At 46.7% G+C, this 21,700-nt stretch overlaps 1 protein-coding gene across 2 annotated transcripts in view; it reads left to right on the plus strand.

Annotated features, from left to right (window-relative positions):
• Positions 1 to 16,094: 16,094 nt before the first annotated feature.
• SYNDIG1 (synapse differentiation inducing 1) overlaps positions 16,095 to 21,700 on the plus strand; it is a 67,981-nt gene continuing 62,375 nt past the window's right edge. For both annotated transcript variants that reach the window (XM_086460845.1, XM_086460846.1), the window contains exon 1: positions 16,095 to 16,574. In XM_086460845.1, the coding sequence (XP_086316971.1) occupies positions 16,095 to 16,574 (480 nt within the window). The remainder of the gene's footprint in view (positions 16,575 to 21,700) is intronic.

The raw sequence follows: 21,700 nt of genomic DNA on the forward strand, positions 1-21,700 counted from the left end.
TGCTCCACTACTTAGATTTTCTTTGTTCTGCTGCAAAACTCAACTAAACCAAATGAGGCCCGATTTCCTCACGGACACAAAAGCCCATGGCCTTCCTGGACTGAATGAAGAATGTGCTTAATTTGGTGCAGGGAGAATGGGAAAGGTGGAGAAACAGTGATAGAGAAAATGACTACTTCCCTGGCATCACTGAACCTCACCTTGATAAAAAGCATGGAAAACACTTCCTTTTGGAAGTGTCAGAAGGAAACAAACAGGCTCACAGGCTGTGGCTGCCTGGAAGCCAGAAAATTTGACTTGATGACCCAGAAATCCCTTACCTGCTCCATTCTGTATGAATGCCATTTTTTTTCTCCCAAGGGGAAACCTAACAAATCCTTCTGGACATCTTGCCGCATTTCCTCCTAATTCACAAATACTTTAGTCACAAAGAAATTGTTTTTTACCAGGAATTCACCATCCATCCAAGCCAGCTGTTATCTTCAATCAGTAGCAGTAACACCTGATGATAAGAATTTGCAGTGTAGCAGCTAGAAGTCATTTGGATGCAAGCCAGCCCCCCTACAGTTTTGTTCCTGTACAAACAGAACAGAAAGACAGTCTTTTCCCTAAAAGTCTTACTGGTAAAGGCATAATGAAGGTGATTTACAGGCTTCTATTCCTAAGAAAGGCAAGGTGAAAAGCACTTTGGAGAATCAGGGTGATCATAATTTGGGGCTATTTTTTTCTGCTGATTACATATTTATTCTCTCCCAGTGCCTTATTGCATTAAGGAAGAAACTTTTCTGCAAGAAACAAAACCTCCCTGAAGTCTGGAGCAAGTCAGGAACAAACAAGGGACCAGCTATTTAGATGGAGAGAAAAATGTTTTGAGAGTACCACTAGGATATACTGGAAACAAAGTTAGGATTTGGAAGACAACTAAAATGTTGTGAAAGAGGGGGAAATGGGGCTGGAGGGATTTTCTGCTGAAATTCCCCAAGACAGGCTCAAGTTAGTAAATGTGTGTTTTAAATCTTGAACATTCTCATTCTGCAAATATCTGTCACGGCTTGTTTTGGAAGTATGAATAACAACAAGCAATAAGCAAGCAAGGAGAGAAAACCGCCTTAACCCAGCAAAAGAGGTGGAGGCAACAGAAATGCACCAAGACTATAAGGCCTCGTCTCTCTCTCCCTGCAGTGCCAAAGGAAAGCAGTGCTCTAAACAGGCATGTGATCTTCCAACAGCATTTTGAGCCGTAGATGCTGAAGCATCTAGAAAGTAGTGGTGACAGAGAAGCTTTTAGACAAATGACTTGGCTAGCAGGTCTGCTGGGGATGGGAAGAGGAATGAATGAACCCTGCTTACCCATATGATGTGCAGTTATTAGGAAAGCAGGGAACACCCCCTCAATGCTGCAGCGTGCAGCCTGGCGTGCTTGTCACTACACTAAAAAATAAAACACACAAATAAAATAAGATTCTTCAGACTCGCTGGAGCTTCCCCATCACCTTCAGGAATTGGTGTGTCAAGCTCCGTGCCCGCAGGTGCCTGTGTGGCTGGCGGAGCAGTACTGGGGTGCCCCTGCAGCAGGGCAAGGTGTGGGGGGCAGCCGCGTGCCCGGGAGGGATTGACGAGGGGAGCCGGTGCCCCCTGGATGGGTGCTGAGCTCCAGTGCGTGGGGAGCAGGGGAGACCTCCTGGCTGGGAGTAAGGGATGGGATTTGCCGTGGCAAAATCTTCCCCTCTCTGCCCCTCACCTTCACTCCCTCCCTGGAAGGAAGGAAGGGTACACCCGGGGGGGGGGGGGGCGCGTACACACCAGGGGATGTGAGGCTGCTCCTGCTGCAGGAGGAAAGTTGGCCTCGCTGCTACACAGGGCTGGTTCTCCTGTCTCCCTCCGCCTGCCTCCCTCCCTCTCTCCCTCCTCCTCTTCCTCCTCCTCCTCCCCGCGAGTTGAGCGCACAGTGCAGCCAGGCGGTGCAGGCGGCGCAGCCCCGCCGGCCGCTCGCCCTGCCCGGTCCCCGGCCCCGCTCCCCCGCCAATTCCCGCCGCCGGGATGTTGCCGGGCGCCGCGCCCGGGCGCTGAGCCGCCGCCGGCCCGGGAGCACCGCCGCCCCTCCCGCGGGAGCATCGCGCTGCGGGTCACCTTGCAGGGAGGTGAGTGACCCCCCCCCCCCCCCCCCTCCGCCCCATCCCATCCCCTCCGGGGAGCGATGCGCCAAATTACACACACACACTCCCGCCTTTCCTCCGGAGCGGGGCCGCCGGGCACGGAGCGGGGGCGGGGGGCATCGCGGCTCCTGCAGCCGCCGCGGCGAAAAGTCTGCGGGGGGGGGGGGGGGGGGGGTGGTGTGGTCGGTGTGAGCCCCGGGGAGCGCAGGGACGCCGGGGCAGCTGGAATCCTGCCCCCGCCAGGCAGCCGTGCTGCCCCGGTGCCCGGCGGAGAGCCGGAATTAGCATGCCCGGTCCTGCACGGGGCGCCTGGCGGGGGTCGGGGGAGGGATCAGGCTTTTCCAGTGCCGCGGCAAGGTTTGGATAGGGAGCACTGGAAGGAAAACTGTGCGTGGGGTCCTCCTTTTCCCTTCCCCAGGAGGAATCCTCTCCAGCTCACTGTGGCAGAGCGTCTTTCCCTCCCAGCACCCGGCCACCCTACCAGTCCAGGGCAGCTTCTGCTCCGGGAAGGGGGAGAGGGGCTGTGCGGGGGTGCACAGCCCCGTGCAGGCTGCGGGGCAGAGCCTGAGCCGCGGGGCAGGAGGCAGGAGGCTGGGCTCCTTGCAGCCACAGTGCCCTCTTCCCTCACCATGCTGCTCAGGAGGCGCCGGATTGAATTTATTTTCCTTCCCTGCTACTTTGCGGGCAGTGACAGCTAAGTTGGAGAGAGGGATGGTGAAGGCGAGGAGACAGAAATGGTCCCTGCTATTCAGTGGCAGAGAGGGGGTGACCTTGTGTAAGTCCCCCATGCCTGCCCCGTCCTTCTGGGTCAGGTGTCACTAAAGCATCCCGCAAGGGAACAAGGAGAACCCTTCAGCAGTAAGAGACTGGCAAATGCCTTTGAGACCTTTCTGGAATTGGCACTGCAGAAGTGCAAGCCTTCCTGGAACAGGACTGGTAGTGCTCGTCGGTCCAGAGTGCGCTGCAGGAGGAGAGGTGCAAGGGTCTATGCGGGACTGACGGTGGTAGTAGGTTTTGTCCCTCCATAAGAACATGGAGCTACTCAGGTCAGAGTTGCTCTGGAGACCAATCTGTTGAACTGTGCCTTCAAAATAACTGAGGGAAAGGCTGCAGCCTCAGTGTGTAATGAGAGGGAAAGAAGCCAAAAAAAAAAAGATCTAAACTTTCCAGGGAGATTAAATATTCAAATCACAAATAGTTAGACATTAATCCCTCGTAAACAGGGCATTAACAACAATTAAAAGATGCTTTGATATTCTTAAACCTGAGAAGATGAGTTAACTGGTACTTTCAGGGGGATTATTGTGTATTATAAAATACAGTCAGAGCAGAGAATGCACTTTTCTACATTCATGTATTTAAATGACTTGCTCTTAATTATAGTTAATGAGCTATCATCTTCAAAGTAGCTGCATTTAGATGCTCTCCATATTAGTTTCAAATTACCTTGCTCCAAACAATAAGCCACTTCTGGTTTTACTGTCCAAGGTGACATTTTATTGGCAGTTTGGTAACTACAGATCATGCCAGGGTGTACGTAAGATAAATGCGTTTGCAGGAATTAAATGAAGTTTCCTTTTATTAAGTGGGCGAGCAGACATCTCGCACCACTGGTACCATACACTCTGGAATAAATCTCAAACGCACAGGAAGTCTCTTCGTTATACAAATGCAGATATAATGCAGTACTAGTGTATATAGGCACCAGTACAACACATTTAACTTGATGAAGGCTGCTTTCTGGATTTAAAATGCTTTCACTTCTGAGGATAGTATTAGAGAAAAGGTGCAACATAGTTGGATAAGGTTTTTTGTCTTTCTCTATACTGTAAATTCATATCTGCAGACAGCTATAAATGCTTCTGTCCAGGAGAGTTTTTAATATTGCCTATGTGGTTATTAAGATTGCCGATTACATATTGGGGCTTCCAAATTTTGTTTTCTTCAATTGCAAGGCTTGACTTTTTACAGGTTATTGTTTATATAGCGCCATTGGGAAAAAATGTAAAAGAGTTGGCAGAGGTTTAAACAGGAGGAAAATAGTCTGTGTATTCAGTGACTTTGCATTGACAAATGTGAATAGTGCCTATGTGTAAGTGTGTGTGTATCTGCTCATGTCTGAATACACATCCTCTGGTTACCAAATCAAATGTTTCTGCATACTCTTTCTCTAGTAAAAGTTGGAAATTACTTTGAGCAGTGAGATCACAGCAGAATGCTCCTCTTTAGATGTAAATGTCTGTGAACCTGAGGATTCAGGTGGACCTGGTCCAACTTGTAGCACCTAAGAATCAAAAGATTTTGTGCTTTGAATTTGGTGTCATAATATTGGAAGAGTGACAAACTGGTTATTTTCGTTTCACCAGCAAAGACTGCTTTTTAAAATAGTGGTGCAGTACATGAGAAGTGTGAGTCCATGCACGCCTTTAGCACTCCCAGTTTTATACATGGCATCCATGTAGATGTGTATCTGTGTATATGTATCTATATAAAACCTGAATGTGTATAAGGTTCCCTCATTAACCATCCATCCAAATCCGTGCTGTAGAAGTATTTCTGTCCTTAAGCTCTGAGGCTTTAGTTCACTGAGGCACGAGAAGAACGAACTGGCTGTTCACATCAAGTTGGCATAATTTGAACAGAGGTTTAATGGGGTTTATATGCTTTGATTGAGTGCTCAGACCCCTTAAAGATCCCCAGGGAGACCGCGGATCTCTGAAATGGTGCTTGCAAATGGATAATTTACTCAGAAGACAATCATGGCAAAGAGCTCAGCTCCTTGAGGGGGGACCTGCCCATCCTAGGTCCCACGAGACATCTAGCCTGGTGTCAGGTCCTGCAGGACAGCTGTGCTCAGGGTGCCTCTTCAGGACATCTCCCACAGCAGCTGCCTGCTACATGCAATGGCTGATCCAGTCCTCTTCCAGTGCGTAGTGTCCCCACGCCACCCACCCACCTTCCAGCTCCTATTCTTGTGCTCTCTGCAACAAAATGATCTCCCTTCTCCACACTGCATGTGGCTTGCAAGATCACAGAGGCAATGCTGAGTTGATATGCTCCCAGTCAAGTGCCTGTGCCTCCCATATAGAAATCTCCTAGGTCCTGTATTCCTTCTCCTCCCAGAGGGAAGAGGTTTTAGACTTTTTCTTCAGTCTCTGGCAATGCCCTAAGTCAAATGGGCCCCATTATTCATTTAAACTCTGATTTCTGCAGGGAGGGATGAGAAGAAAGGTCTGTAAAGGTCATTCTATGCCCACTGATACTACTTCTCAGTGTTTCCTTGCCTGCCCTATCTGCCTCCAGCTACCTTGCTATGCCTACATCACATGTTCTGTAAAGCTTTTGTGCCACAGCGTATTCCTGGCTCTGCAATTCTTCTAGAGGCTGATGAAGCAAGGCTGATTTTATTGCCCCAACAGTGGCTGCTTAATCTAATCATTCTCGCCCTGATGAACTGGCACTAGCAATTTTACAGTATCACAGAACCGTTTTTCTAGCAAAGTGACTTACAACCCTGGGGTGTTTGCCTGGGGCAGGAGGTACGGAAACCTTAATTTTGCACCAAGTCTGCACCACCAGGCCATCTTCCTGTTCTGTCCTCTCTATATTTATCATTCCTGCTTCAGGACTATCTCAAATCCTAGCCTAGAGCACAGCATTGATGTGCTACATGCAGAAAAGGTGTCAGGCAGGTATCTCATCCTGCTTTTCCTCCTGCATGCAATGTGGAAACATGAGTAGAGCTGGATGAGCAGGGTGTATGCAAGAACCAGGCTCTATGGGGGCTTGGCTGCCCATCAGGAATGAGATTTGTGTGAGTTAGCAGGGCCAGTCCTGGAGCCACATCTGTGTGTTTCTGTCTGTGGGCAAGCCTGGTTACAAACACAGTTAAACAAGGATTTTATGTCAAAGGGAGACACTGGTGTCAGCCTGCAGGCAGACCAAGAGGGTCAGGTGATGCTGTGATGTTCATATTCCTGGGTGAGCCTCTCGGGGTTCATTTAGATGCTCTGTTATGTGCAGCAGGGACTTTGTCTTGCTGCAGGTTTCTACAGGGCAGAGCATCAGGTAGCTTCTTCTAAGCTGGAGAATTATAATTCTGTTGCAACACAAGGCATCACTAAAATTAGGCAGAGGGTTTTGGTGGTAACTTAGTCCTTCCCAGACCTTTAAATCTAGATTGACTCCCAGAAACTGTCCAGACTGCAGCATAGGGAACAAGAAGACTGAGGCATCGTATCTTTTCACCTGAGAATGCGGCTTTTCTATCAGGTAAACATGCAGTGAAACAAGCAGTTCAGCCCTGCATAAGTTTTCACTCTGAAAAACATGGGTCATGGTTAAATCCACAAGAGCAATAGTTCTGGCCCCGAACTTGGCATGACAAGTGTGGGTCTGAGTCAAGTTTTCCCCAGAAGCTGGAGCAGCTCTTTGGCAGAGACTAGCAGTGCTCTCCACTCCATGCAGGAGAGTTATGGGTCTCACTTTGGAAGAAGTTTTTCTCAGTGAGGGCACTCTGAACAATTAAGAATGCAATTATACACCCCAGAGAACAGCTGTATTCACTTGCTTCAAAAGTGAAAGGCAGCACAATTTTCTGCTCTTTGAGTTGGCAAACAGATCCTTCAGCCTGACCACACTGAAGGTAGTGACCTGAGCTATTTCATTAGGTGTCTCTCTATTTATTATGTCATGAAGGTTAGTTTTATTGTGCTGGACATAATCAGAGAGCTTTACAGAACAGCTTTTTGGGATGGATGGAGGGAGAAGAAATGTCAGCTTAGCCTTGTTGGGAGAGATACATCTTTTAAAGCAAGAATCACTCCTCATGACTCAATCTCCCCAGCTTGAAATGGGGCGGGGGGCTGAGAGGGTTTTGATGAGGCTGCATACATCTGGGGTTGTCAAATGGTCCTGTCCTGTGGTATTGAGGACAGTCTGAGCAGCAGTACTGCAAAGGACCCGGTGATACAAGCTGGTGCAAAGGCATCCTTTGCTGTGCGTGCTGCTGGATAGCCAGGCTCATAGTGGAGGGTGCACGTTTGCAGCCAGGAGAGAAGGAGAAGGCATGAGAGAAGTAAGTGTCAGGTGTGTGCACAAAAGGCTTTGCTCATGTGGAGATGCAGAGTTAGCAGAGGATCCAGGTGTTTACAGGTTCACACTGAGCCTCACTGGCCACTTGGTCAAGACTGATTCATAGTATTGATGTGTCCAGATGCAGTTAGGTAGCTGATAATAGCTTTCAGACACTGAGCTTTCCCCAATTGTGTTGGTGAAATGAATTTCTCGCTTAAAAAGGCACAGAGCCTGATTTTTGTCTGCTTTCACTTTGCAACGTAATTGCTGTAAGTTGTGCAGATGGCAAGGTGTTTTTATCCTGTTGCCTTCCACAACAGGCAGGGTTATTTACATTCCAGCCAGGTGCTGTTATTCAGGTCAGTTATTTATTAGCTGGAAAGTGCAGATTTGTCATCAAATGGAAAAAGTTGTGAATTTGGACTAAAATCAACACAGAGTTGAGGCTGTCAAAATTAGTTGGGAAGCAGGATTGATAGAAAAGCCTGAATGTGTCATTTTTTAATTGGAGGCAAATTGAACTACAAGCCAGTTCGTTCAATTAAAAATAAATAAATGAAACATTACATTTCATTTTGGCTCAGGCAAGATGCTTCCATCTGCTCAAAAGGAAATATTTTGTTGCCGGGATAACATTTTATGTTTTAGGTCAACACAAGGTAATTCTTCCATTCTCCCTCTCGTTCTTTGGTTCAGCTACTGAATCAAGCAATCAATTATTCAGGCAGAGTTAATATGCATATGGTAATTGTTTCCACATTTAAATATACCTCTGGACAGGCAATCAAGAGACCTGGATATTATTTCCAGCTCTGCTACTGCGTGACCTTGGGCATTTAACTGTACTCTGAGTCCCTCCTTTTCAGGGCAGGACAGGCCCAGGTCTCACAGTGGATTTGCTGCATATTGGTAATACAAAAATAGCATGGAGGTCTTTTTACTTCCACTGTTAGCAATTAAACATTTAGCTATCACTAATACATGCATTCCTAATTCTCCCAGTGCGAGTTAGTTGCATTGCCTTATGAAACTCCCTGTAGTTTACTTAATAGGTCGAAAGGAATTTCAGCTGCTGAAATAGCAGCGTTCCCTTAAAACAAAACCTATTTTAATGAGCCCAGCTAAATCAAAAAAGAAAAATACAAGTAGGAAAGGAAATTTTCCTTTCCTTAAATATTTCACTTTGTAATCAGGTCTCCAGTTCCATACATTTCCATGATTTCTCTCAAGCAAAAGGTCCGTATGTGTTGTTGCAACTTCTAGATGTCTGAAATACCTTAAACCATGTTGAAGCCTATTGCATTATGCATTAAAAACTCCCTTATACCTGAAACCTTGCACGAGGAAACCTGCAGCCTCCAAACCTCTCACAATATGTTTTTTATCAGGCTGCAGCTCTCACCATTTGGCTTACCTGATCTTCAAGAAAGCTTTCTCCCCTCTGCTTTCTGTAGGTTGGCAGTGGGGGAACCAGCATCAAACCCAGTGGTACTTTGTCGAATCTGGTGGTTGTGAGGCTGCATTGGTTTCTATTGGTGGCACAGCCCTGCAAAGGGTGGTTGTCGTCCCTTCTTGCTATGCTGGTGTTAGGTTTAGTCACTGAGATGTTGGCACAAGTATGTGGGAGCAGTGAATGTCGTGTTGGGAGCACTGGGAGACAGGTGGGAATCTGTTAGGAGCAGAGAGATTTGGATCATAGGGTAACTGAAGTTGAAACACCCTCAGGACGTCTCTAGTCCAATGTCGTGCTCAAAGCAGGGTCAGCTATGGCGTCACACCAGATTTCTCAGAGCTTCATGCAGTTGTGTCTCAAAAATCTCCAAGGATGGAGACTGCACAACCTCCCTGGGCAACCTTTTCTGATGCTTGACTGTCTTCATGGCGAAAAGATTTCCCCTTATATCCAAGACCTCCATGCAGAGAAACATGAATTCTTTGAGCCCATTCTCCTGGCTGATGCTCTGCAAGATCTGCAGGGAATGGCAGTAGGTATGGCCATAAGCCTTGATAGCGGATGGGGACTCTGCCTTCAGCCTCAACACGGCTTATCTTAATCTCCAAGTTTTCCTGACAATAAACCAGGCCTTTGGGCTGGTGATGTCTAGTCTGCCTGGATGAATGTCTTTCTGATCTGTTGTAAGGAAAGGGCTGGGGCTTTTCAACTGCAGCCTGCTATTTCAGAGGTAACTGAATTGCTTGTTCACACAGGACTTTTGGTACCTGGTAGAGGTCTCCAGTAGGCTGGAACACCCTGCAGCTGTGCTAGATTTGTGCAAAGGGGAGAGCCACACGGAGGCAGGAGGACAACAGCCTGATAACTGAAGAGCAAAGGAGTTTCGGGATGGTGGGCAGTAGCAGGGCTGGCTTCTGCTCCTTGTCTGCCAGAGCCCAGGGCACAGTATTTAGCTGTTCTCTCCTTGCCCTCTCTACAGCTTGCATTTCTCTGTCTCACACCCTTTGCTTAATTAGTTTGTCAGCTACTGTCATCATCGCAGGAGTCTGCAGAGCACCCAGCAGAGCGTAGCTCCCATTGCAGCTACTGTAGCTGGGCTCTGCTGTAACACAACTGATAGCATAATAAACCACAGCATTGCAGACTAAATATCTTGGCACTGGTTGCAGCTTCTTATTAAAATAAGAAAGAGAGAGAGAAAAGAAATGCAAGAAATTGGAAAGAATGAAGGTTATAATAATTAATGGCTTTACTTTTAATACCAGAGACCTGGGTAAAAGTGTCTAATCCTACAGGTAAAAATTAGATTGAATTTTCGTCTGCTATTTCTCAATAGCTTGAACTTGGGTTTCCCTTTTGGTTCCATCCTCAAGTCTGAAAATGCAGATTTATACCTGGTCAGCCTGAGTTCCTGTGAGTGATTTGTGGGGAGAAATTCAAACTGTGCAAAGACAAATGAAACCTGAATCAAAACAGTTAAATTAACTCTGCATCTTGGAGCAGACTGAACAGCTCTCTTATTTAAAGGGCTCTGATGAGTTTAATTTTCCTGTCAGCATCGTTCTGAAACCACACTGCGGCCCTAGGTAATGAGAGTGGCTCTTTTTCACTTTGAGAGTTGGCTCCCTGCAGAGAAGGCATCCTCCAGTTGCCTCAGGTGGTCTATCAGAGGTTATCTGCTCAGTCTCACTGCCATCCAGGTTCCCCTGGTCTGCAGTTTAACATGGAAATGGGGGCAATCTTAATTTTAGGACCTGCCTGTGAGTCACAGACATGTGAGCCTCGCCTGGGTCAGGTCAGTGAAAGCCCTTAATGAAAGAGTGGTGACTGAATCCACCTCCAGTGAGTCCCTGCAGGCAGGATACAGCCTCTGAGCTATTGCATAAGCACTTGCTGCCTTTTGCCCCTAAGCATCACTCATGGCTGCATGCCACTGTCCATTGCCTCTCCATCTGAACCTGGGGTGGCTCACTTCACCTGCTTCACTCATCTGACAGTTAGTATTAAGCTGAGAGGGTCTCCCCTGTATTTTACAGGAGTATTGTTACTCCAAAGAGAGACTGAGCCAAGCAGTCCTGTGCACCTTGCATAACTGCAATTAATTTCTCCCAAAAAACATCTTCAAGTGTATGCAGTAGGTGAAATTAAGTCCATCCTTTGAGTCTAATTCTCCCACCAACACCAAGGTAGCAGCAGGTTACAAAGGCCTTGGAAATGTGATTTAACTCCCATCAGCCAGTGGTTGGCAAAAGAAAAGCCCAGGGGAGGTTCTTTTTTATCCATGGGGATGTGAAATTTCATTTGTGGCTGACAATGCTCTTAATCCTGTCTTTTTATTGATGAAGAATCTCTGGGTACCTCAACTGTTTCTCAGTTTCCCTAGACAGCAATTGACCTTGTTTCAGCTATGCATCAAAATGCACTGGCAATCAAGGTGCTATTGATTTAAACGTAATGGCCAACCACTCAGGAATTTCACCCGGAAAAGAAAAATCGATGCCATCTTATTATTTTTATTTTTTACTTTTTTTTTTTCTGTTAAGTTATTATAATGAAAAGGCATAAGAGTCTCGCCAGCTCCCCGCCATTAAGCAATACACCTGCAGGGCCAAGAAGATTGGGTCAGGCTCTGGTAAGGTAGCCAGCCACCCACAGATTGAAATGACTCTAGGGTTAAACAATTTTCCTTGATTGCATGCTGCCATCCGTGTCTGTCTCTGCTGACCTTCCCTGAGGCATGCAAGCTGCACTGCTATGTGGGACTCTGGAGAGGATGTCTTGAGCAATGTGTTAGCCCTATTACTGGAGGAGCTCCGTGTGGGAGGGATGCTCCCTGTCTTGTTCTTGCCTCATTTCAGATGTTTTCTTTCCCCTGCCCCCATCCCAAGGGGAAAACGTCACTCAGAATCTGAAAGATTGTTTTAGAAGACTGGTTTAAATGCACGGCAGGTAAGCACTGGCCAGATAGATGCTTAGATCCATGGTAGGACTAAGCAACCCCACAGACTCCCTTCTATCTACTAAGTGAGCCTTGCCAGGATCCATCTTGTCACCCATAGGATGAATGATCCAACACTGACTGTGTCCATGCTACTGAAGTCTCTTACCTGCCAGAACAAGGTGGTTTTCCCCTTTGGGCTTCTCAGGAGCATGCATGGCACTTCTTTATTGCAGCATAGGTATTGTCTGGGAGAGGGCACAGGCTGAATCCAGGCTATGGGGTGTGCTAACACTTTGCTGGTGTGAGTGATTAGGGAGGATGCTTGAGCCTGTAACGTAGTTGTTCTCTTCCTTGGGATGGTAGAGATATCAGCCATAGAGTACCAAAGCCATCATGAGCGGTCCTGGTTTAGGTCTTTGCATTGCAGAATCTTGTCTGTCAGCACTCCAAATGCTTTGGAGCCAAATCACCTTTTGAAATGAAGTTGAGTCTCGGGCCTCCTTTTAATCAGCCAAAGGGACTTGGCTCCTGCATCACATAATCTGATGAGCGTTGAGGAGCAAGGGATGGTGTGAGGCAGTCCTGACTCCTGACAACACCGACGTCCCAGTGACGTTCTGAAGTGCTCCTGGGTCTCAGGTCATTTAGGCACACTAAAGCATTTTCCCCTGTGGCCTCTGCTTACTTTTCTCTGCTGGTTGCTGAGGAGTGTGAGAAGAACTGAAGGGTGTTTTTTGATTTCCCATGATTTTGGAGTGTCCCCATGCAAGTCAGCTTTAAAGAGATGGGCGTGACCCTTCCTCATAATCCATCCCTTTCAAGATGATCACTTAAAACTGTATGACGAACATGTACTGCTCCGCGTACCAGCTACCTCTGGTGTCACTGGGCCTGTAGAGCCTCATTTGCACCCATTCAAAGTGAACATTTTCTGTGAAGGCATTACAGCTGTCAGAGGAATGCCTGAAGTGAGACCTGCATTTCCAGAGCCAAGTGTTATCTGGATGATAGGCGAGTGCAAAAGCAATGTGAAGGGAAGCTGACAGCACAGCTCTAAGGCATGCGATAAAGCTGCCTTAAAATGGCATTTTCCTGAGTGCTGCTCAAGCCAGAAAATACCCATTTGTTGGAATGATGTGACTGCATAGAGTGCAAGGCCTGACCCAAGCTTTGCTACACTCATTGATGCAGTGACCAACTTCATCCTTTTTTCTGGGAGGGGACCTGTTTGATTTGTGCATCTTCTTCCAATTTCTATGACGTCTGTGGCATACTTCTGACGATCATCTCAGTTTACGTGCATCAGTATAGGTTGGGGACTGAGCTGTTAGAGAGTAGCGTAGGGGAAAGGGACCTGGGGGTCCTGGTGGCCAGCAGGGTGACCATGAGCCAGCAACGTGCCCTCGTGGCCAAGAAGGCCAATGGCATCCTAGGGTGTATTAGAAGGGGTGTAGTCAGTAGTTCGAGAGACATTCTCCTCCCCCTCTACTCTGCCCTGGTGAGACCCCATCTGGAATAGTGTGTCCAGTTCTGGGCCCCTCCGTTCAAGAAGAACAGGGAACTACTTGAAAGAGTCCAGCGCAGAGCCACAAAGATGATTAAGGGGCTGGAGCATCTCCCTTATGATGAAAGGCTGAGGGAGCTGGGTCTCTTTAGCTTGGAGAAGAGGAGACTGAGAGGTGACCTCATTGATATTTATAAATAAGTAAAGAGTGAGTTTCAGGAGGATGGAGCTGGGCTCTTCTCGGTGATGTCCAATGATAGGACAAGAGGCAATGGGTGCAAGCTGGAGCACAGGAGGTTCCACATTAACATTAAGGAAAAACTTTTTCACTGTGAGGGTGACAGAGCGCTGGAACAGGCTGCCCAGAGAGGTTGTGGAGTCTCCTCTGGAGACATTCAAAACCTGCCTGGACGCGTTCTTGTGTGATCTACTGTATGTGATCCTGCTCTGGCAGGAGGATTAGACTAGATCATCTTTCAAGGTCCCTTCGGACCCCTAATGTTCTGTGACTCTGTGAAATGGCAGAGCTAAGAAAGTTCTGGTTGGTTTATAGTTTTGGGTAAAGTCTCTTTGGCTTCAGTGGGGTTGGTGGTTGGTGTCACATGTCAGGGAGCCTTGCACATTTTTCAGGCCAGCTCAGGGGGAACTGAGCAAAGTCTCCTGACAACTTACTCTTCAGTTGCTCAGTTTTTCTTGGCTTCTGCCTGTGGTGATGTACTTCAGTTTCTTTGGGAGGAGTGGGAGGAAGGAGAGGAAGGTTTGTGGACAAGCTGTTGGAGGCACAGCAGAATGATTTCCTAAGCAAGTGCTCCCACCCAACCTGGGTAAAGCAGCCAGTGTTCGTCAACTAAGGTTATGACTGGGTCCCACCCAGCCTCTGAGGCCTCCTAAACAGCAAAATTGGTACAGTTTAGCAGCCCACAGGAGGTCTTGCAGGTGGCCAGTGTTCAGTGGGGTGCGGCAGATGGAAGATTGTTGTTCTGCAAACACCAGTCCTAAGGCAAATGTCAACACCACCCACTGAACTGTCTTCCTGAACTTCGCTTGCTTCATCCAAAAGCAGCTCCATCTCACACCAATATGTCTGTGCTGACACAGGCTGATGTTACCCCACCAGGAGTGGGAAGAGGGCATGGTCATCTGTTCATTTAGCACAGGTGTGGTTGCGTATGGAAATGAATTTTCCTTGGAAAGGCAGGGCACCTGCTCTCAGTCTTACCTGCTGCAAAGGGATTGAGGGTTTTGGGACTAATCCGTTAGTGAAACTGAGTCCAGGCTTCCAAGCTAATCTGCAAATTGGTTTGATTTTGCCCACAGGTTCCCCAGGTTTGGGGCTGAGAGCTGTGTAGTACAAATTCCACAAGATCCCACCATGGTGTATTTTCACTTATGTAGCTTTCCTGCCAGTTCACTTAGGACAAGCACTGAACTATTTAACAGCACAATAAAATGGGTTTTCTATGTGTGACACCAAGTGCTGTGAATGCAAACATTGCAGCACACTTAGTTAAGCTCTCTTGTACGTTAAAAAAGTTTCTTGCTTCATTTGTAGTGTAAGAAGACCAGCTCTTAGCAATGGTTTATATATCTCTTGCAAGCCAAAAGGGAGACTGCAGATGTTTGAAATCTGGAGTTATTTAGAGGAAATAAAATTGGGCTTTTACTAGCCATTGCTAGCATCAAGTAAAAATAATACATATATATGTGTGTTTGTATGTGTAATTCTTGTTTCCCTCCAGGCAGCACGCTGGGGACAGGTAATCCTACCTTAAGAATTTGGCCTTAGAGGATCTAATATGAAGCTCTTTGAAGCCAGGAGCATTTCTGTGATTTCTATGGTCAGGCACAGAAACTGAAAAAAGCCTGAGCTCATTGTTGCTGCGGCAGATACATCTGTATTTCAAAAAGCAGTTTCCTTTGGCTGCACCTGAGCAAAACTGGTGTCCTGGTGATAAAGTGTTTGAGCTGGAAAAAAAGTACTTTTAGCATTCTAAACTGTGCCTTTGATTTCTCATGCCTTAGTGCAACCCACACAAAACAGAGCCAGGCTGGTGGTCTGGTGAGATAGAGGACGGCTGTTGTTCCTGTGCAAAAGGAGACAACTGGCTCCTGGGTCTCAAGCAACTGTGCCTCCATGTCTTCCAGGTGAATCTGGATGTGTATGGTCACGCTGTCAAGCCCCATCACAGCTCTTTAATCTGTCACCCGGGGGCAGCCTCAAAGACATTGGAAGAAGTAGGGCACCCAGAGCAACACAGGAGATTTGAGGCCCCATCCAGTGGAGTTTCAGTTCCTCTGGGTCAGACCTGATCTCGCCTTCAGCTGGTGTTTTTGTAGTCAATTTGAAGAGCACTGCCTGCTTCTTTTCCTTGAGCTGGGTTTTTGAAGGATAGTAAAGCACTTGCCAAGGGTGAAGGGTGGCTGCAGACTGACAGCTGAACACACCAGCTTCCTGCCCTTCGCAACTGCTGATTTCTGAGAACTGAAAATGGTTCTCTTTTTATTTTTCCCCATCTCTCTTATCAGAATGTTTAGAGGAAAGTGACATTGTCCCCAGAATGACGGTTGCATACCTGTGGGATGACGGAGGAGGCATCATAGCCCTTCTCTGATGGGGTGTACTATTAACAAGACATCTCAGGAAGTCCTCTCTCACCACACATTGCCATCCACTCCTGTTCACCCTGTGGATTTGGGATGGATTTTTTTGCCTGTCCAAGTGGGGATGTTTTTGGAGAGCTAGGGCAGGGCATGTGCATATGTGGGGCTGTATTTCCTCATGACATGGTACCAAAGACAAGCTGATTTGCCTTGATGTGTTTGTTATTCTTTGCCTTTGTCCTCACCTTGGTATCTATTTCCTTTCTTCATCAGGAAGATGGGAGCCACTGCCCCAGTGTGACCTGTCTCTAAGGTACAACAAAATAAAGACCACCTGTCCCACTCCCTGAGACACCTCCCAGTATGGATGGCTTGGTTGAGCAGAACAGTGTGCTAATGCACAGTAAGATTGCTGAAGCTGGGAAAAGGAATGGTTTAATTAATACAAGGAACTTAGTGGCAGAGAGCCGAGATGGTCTTGTCTCTGTGTACCCAACCCCCCAGTACCAGAGCCACCGAGCGGGCAGCCTTTCCTCTCCAAGCTGCCTGGAGAATGGGAGGAATGACCCTGTGCAGCAGCTCCTGGACCCCAACATGCTGCAGCAGACAGTGGAATCTCACTACCGGCCCAACATCATCCTCTACTCAGAGAACATGCTGCGTTCATGGGGCGAGAGCATTGGCTCCGAGTGCTGTGAAACTACCTTCATTGAGGACCGCTCTCCCACCAAAGACAGCCTGGAGTACCCAGACAGCAAGTTCATTGACCTCTCAGCGGATGACATCAAGATTCATACCCTCTCCTATGATGTGGAGGAAGAGGAGGATTTCCAGGAGCTGGAGGTCAGATGTCGTTTGGGATATGTGGGGAAGGCTGGGGGGGAGGAGGGCATATTTGGGGTTAAGTGTATAGCCTCTAAGAGCTGATCTGCAGGGGACCAGCTGCTTTGGAAGCTGGTCTGCATGGGATCAGCTATATTACTCTGTCCTCTGGCCAGGACAGTGAGTGATCGCTTATCTTTGTTGGGTAAAGTCCCAACTCTGTGAGTACTAATGGCAAAACTCCCACTGGCTCTAATGGAGATCAGCATTTCCCCCCTGCCTCTGAATGGGCTGGTAAGAAACTGAAGACCCATGTGCTTAAAGGCTGTGTAAGGTTTGGGCCAGGAGCATACGTCCACGTACATGGAGCTTGTCTTACTCAGCAAGCCAACATCATCTCTACTTTGTCCTGACTTGAGCTGGGCATAAAGCACATTGTTTTGCATACTGGCTGAAACACGAAACATTTCTGTCTCTGAATGAACACAAAATCAGAAGTCTTTGGGTTTCAAGCTGCAATGAATCCTATGTTTCTGAAAGATAAGATTTTTTTCTGATGGAATGAAACACTTCATTAGATCCCAAATGCAATGTTTTCTTTCAGGTTCCTGTGCTTCATTGATTGCTCACAGTAAAGTAAGATAAATTTTGTCCTCCAAATGGGGCAGACTATGGAAATCAACTTCATTCTTTCTTAAATGATGCATTTTTACTTTAAAAAATATTTTTGGTTTTGACTGAAACCAGCTGCCCAAGCATGGCACAGATTTGTGTTTGTTAGTGTGTGTGGGAATGAAGAGTGTGAATAATGCTGCTGGTCCCAAAACTTTCTCCAGTATTGGTCACAGACTCCTAACCTAGCAAAGACCGTTCAGCTGTCTGGAGCAAAGCCATAGCTTCAACTTAAACATCCGAGTTGAGATGGAGAGACTATTTGCTCAAGTTTCTCTATTGCAGGGCTTTTCTCCACTGAGACCTAACAAGTCGTAAAACTTCTATTTTCACCTGCTGTAATACCAGTGTCTCATGCTGTGATTAGCACAGGGGCAACCCAACAAGAGCCTGACTTCTCTTTTATTACCTTTTCTGTCTGTATTGATAAGGTAGGAAGAGAGGTGTTTTTCCCAATGTATGCCAGTAATCCAGTATTCAGTGCCTCTGCAGGGAGACAAAAAGTTTCCCTCTGAGGCATGTGAGGGTGTTAGCTCAAATCACACCCTTCTACAGCATTTCAAAATTGGCTGTGGGAAGTCTCGTTTTCTTAATCAAAACAAAATCCCTAGTTGCTGCCTTTTTGCCCCAGTTTCTGTCACGCAGAAGTGATGCAAGTGACTGCAGCAGGCATGTAATTGCCTAATGGTGTTACTGACACATCTGGCCTGACGTTTAGGCAGAAAAAGCAAAGTCTCCATCTCATCAATCCAAATCCAGCAAGACCTTCTTTAGCCAACTGTGGGAGAACAGGCTAAAAAAGGCTGGGAAAATAAGCAGGGCAAGGAAAAAATGTTTTATACTAAAAATCTTTTCCCTTTTCTTGGTAGGATTTTTAAGGTGCCTGTGCAATGTAGGGCCCTTGGTTTGGGTATCTCTTTACAATGGGGCTGGAGGAGCTTGGTCAGCTTTTCCTAGAGAACATTTGTTTATAGAAAACTGCCTGTAAAACAAAGTGCGAAGACAGTGACTTCATCCTTCCCTCCCCAGATCTCAGGGGGAGAAAGTAGAGAGTCTTTGCAAATTTTGGTACCATGCTGTGACAGGGTGTGCATCATTTTCCCTGTCTCCTCATTCTTTCTGACCTATTTCTCTGGACTGTAGCCTCCTGAGGTCATATGTGTTCCTCCTGAAATGAGTGTACTGCATCTGGCACCACGGATTCTCAGCCTCACTTAACCCTGTGGGATGTTATATCTAATAGGTGTATGGACAGCCATCCTGACCTACACATACAAAGTGCTCAGAAGAGGATGACATTCATGAAGTACACACACATGCACCTTCCTTTCTTCTGTATCAGGGTTTCTTCTCCACCAGGAGAATGGAGCAAGGGAAGAGAAAGAAGAGAAAGTGAGGCAAGGACCTGCCCAACTGGAAATATGTGCACTGCTAGAATTGCTAGAAACCTCGTCTTCTAGCCCAGTATCAGTCTCCATCACTGTGCTACTTGGCCAACCCAGCGCAGCGCTGCAATTTTCACACTTCTTCGTGAACCAGACCCAAATGACCAACCTGCTGAGCAGCTGCACTCAGCACAAGGGGTCTCAGCATGGGGAGTAATTTCTACCCAGGAAGGTTCAAATTCTGTGGATGCAGCCGGTCATGCAGAAAGATGGGGAGGAGAGATGCATTTGACAGCACAAGACCAGCAAAAAATGTGACTGGTGTATTGTGCTTTTCTGGTTCCCATGTGGACAAATGCTGTATATGTGGACAGATGCATGAGAGTCTCCTGGGCCTGGCTAGTACAGAGGTTCATTAGACATGTAGCTTCACCTCTTGAGTCTCCAGGAATGGAAGAAAAGTATTTGAGGACAGTAGTCACTGAGTAGGGGAATGAGCCATGCCGGATTGTTAACTACATAAAAATTTGCCTATCTGTCCAAATAAGAAAACCGCCTGAATCACACAGCATGAGTCTGGCCCACTAGAAAGCTTTTTTTCCCCACCAGTTACTGACAAGAAGCAAATGCTTTTCAAAATTACTAATAGACATGAAGTGAGGTTGAAAGGGTTAGTACCAGGACTTGGAGCAGAAGTTAAACAGAGTACAGTGAGTGAGGGTGATACAGCAGAGGTGCAAGGTTTTGCTTCCCCACTGTGAGAGCCTTCAAGGATTTGATTCTGCCATCAAGGATGCAGAGCATGTTGCTGAGTATCTTGCCACACTGACTGTCATGCCACAGCTTATCAAGGGATAGGAGCTGCGTAGTATAAGAGCAGATCAGGGCTCAGTTCTTGTGAAGGTTTTTTGTTGTAACATATCTGCTTTGGCACTTCTTTCTGGGAGAAAACTCTAAAAATAGTCCCTTTTTGCAAACTTTAGCAGAGGGGAGCTTTGTGCAGAAGAGCTGTTGTCTCTTGAAAACTGAGGGCTACTGCCTGTTCTTCATGTGTCAGGACAAGGCAAGTGGATTTCCAACTCAGGCATTTCAGTAAAATGCCTTCTGGGAGACAGAACAACCCTGGGGTTGTGAGTTGTTTCTCTTCCCCCACTTCTTTCTGTCACTGCCTGTCTTATTATAGAGTGTCTTCCTAGGGGTTTTCAGGACTAGGTATTCAGTTTCTTAGAAATGCTGAAAAATCTAACTCATCCCTTTGTAGTGACCCTCTCCATGCAATATTTGTGGGAGTCCATGGACACATGCAGAAAATAGCTTTACTGCTGGTCAGTGTGTTTCTGCTGTGGTTTTGGTTTTTGAAGATAGTTTGGCTCCTAATAACCATAAATGTTGTTGTTCTCTTGGAGTAAACTTAACTGCAGCAAAAGGTTCTGAAAAAAACCGGCTATTTTGACTGACAGCAATTTCATTTTGGTTTGAAGAGCTGACCCACTTAGGCTGCAGGGTTTGATGCTCTGTCACCTGTCATCCCCTTCAGGATGGGTCTATCCTGCTCAGCAACATCTCTGACAAGTTACCTAGAAGGATGCACCTTCTTCCCTTCCCAAGCCCGGGGACTCTGAAGAACCTGGGAGATGTAGCAGAGGAGCAGGAGACATCCTAAGCAGGGGCCCTGCACATCACTGAAATGTGGCCATGTTTAGCTTTTGGGTTTTTTTCTTACTAGCAGTGTTTCCCAGGTCCTGATGCAATGTTATTCAGACTGGCAACGAAAATCATAATTGTCTGGAGGGAAAAACATTTCTGAAACAGCTCTCATTTGCATATACAGCCCCACTTTGCTCCAGCAATTACCAGGCATGAAAGCAGAAGGCTTGCACATTCTGTCAGAGCTTTAAACTTCTCTCTTCAGTGCCTATCCCTGAAATCAAATTATTCCCTGTTTAGGTATCTCTGGAACACTTATAAATATCTTATGAATTCTTTATGCCACAACTAATGGACAGACAACTTGTCAAATGTGGCGGCATTGAAATGTTACATGAGTTGCTAGCTGAAATACCCTTCTGTTAGAGTTCATGTGTAAATGCAGTGCCATCTTTTATCCAGAAACATCATTTGTCATACTACACTTCTGCTAGTTTTCCTCCTAACCCCTAGATAGATGGCTTATTTAGAGAAAGCCAAGCTATTGATGGCAGCAAATTGAATTATTCATACGTGTCGCATAAAAGAATACATCTGAGCTCTCTCTTAAAACCCATTTTCTTTTTCCCAGCAATGTCTGAAACATTCTCTGAAAATGAAATAAATAGAATGTTCTGGGGAGTGAAAGAATAAAGAAAATGTAGTGCTTTCAAGCTAAACCTTCCTTCTTTTTATCCTCTACAAATTGCTGGATGCTACTGTGAAATTCATACTCTGGACGTGAGCATGAAAGTGTAGAGACAGAAGGTGGACCCTAAGCCATCTCCTGTTCCATCTAACCCCTCTTCTCAACATTCCCAAGCACCTCCTGGCTGTGTCTCTTCTGCAACGTGAAGAGAAGGCACTGGATCAGTTTATGCACATCAAGCCCCATGACATGTATGCTTTCTCTCAATGCTTCCAGCTTGCACAGGCTTGGATGGTCCTCTGTTGCGCTGATAAGACCTGAGCTGCTGTGTCCTCAGCCTTTCCTGGGAGTAGATATCCACCAAGCATGTTTGGATAGCCCCTTGGGGAGGTGAGCATGGCGAGGTTCCCCTTCCAGAGAGCTCTGCAGCATGGGCAGAGGCAGTGTAGTGCAGACATGGGAGGCTGTAGCACAGACGGCATCCGAGGCAAGTCTTGTGTGCTTTAGGTACTTGCTTGTATGGCCATTTCCCTTCAGAGTTTTGCACCGTGTTTTCACTAATGAATTGACTGCTCACCATGGCGCTCTTGTGAGGTGACAAAACAGTATTTTCTGCATTCTGCACCTGGGGAACTGAAGAAAATAGTTCAATAATGTCTTGCACAAGCTCACCTAGGGATATGTTTTGGCTCTGGGAATGTTGTTTTGGGTTTTTTTTGTCCCATGGCACATGCTCAGAAGAGCACAGGGACATG

Source organism: Leptosomus discolor, chromosome 2 (genome assembly GCF_034619465.1).
Source record: "Leptosomus discolor isolate bLepDis1 chromosome 2, bLepDis1.hap2, whole genome shotgun sequence".
Taxonomy (NCBI): Eukaryota; Metazoa; Chordata; class Aves; order Leptosomiformes; family Leptosomidae; genus Leptosomus; species Leptosomus discolor.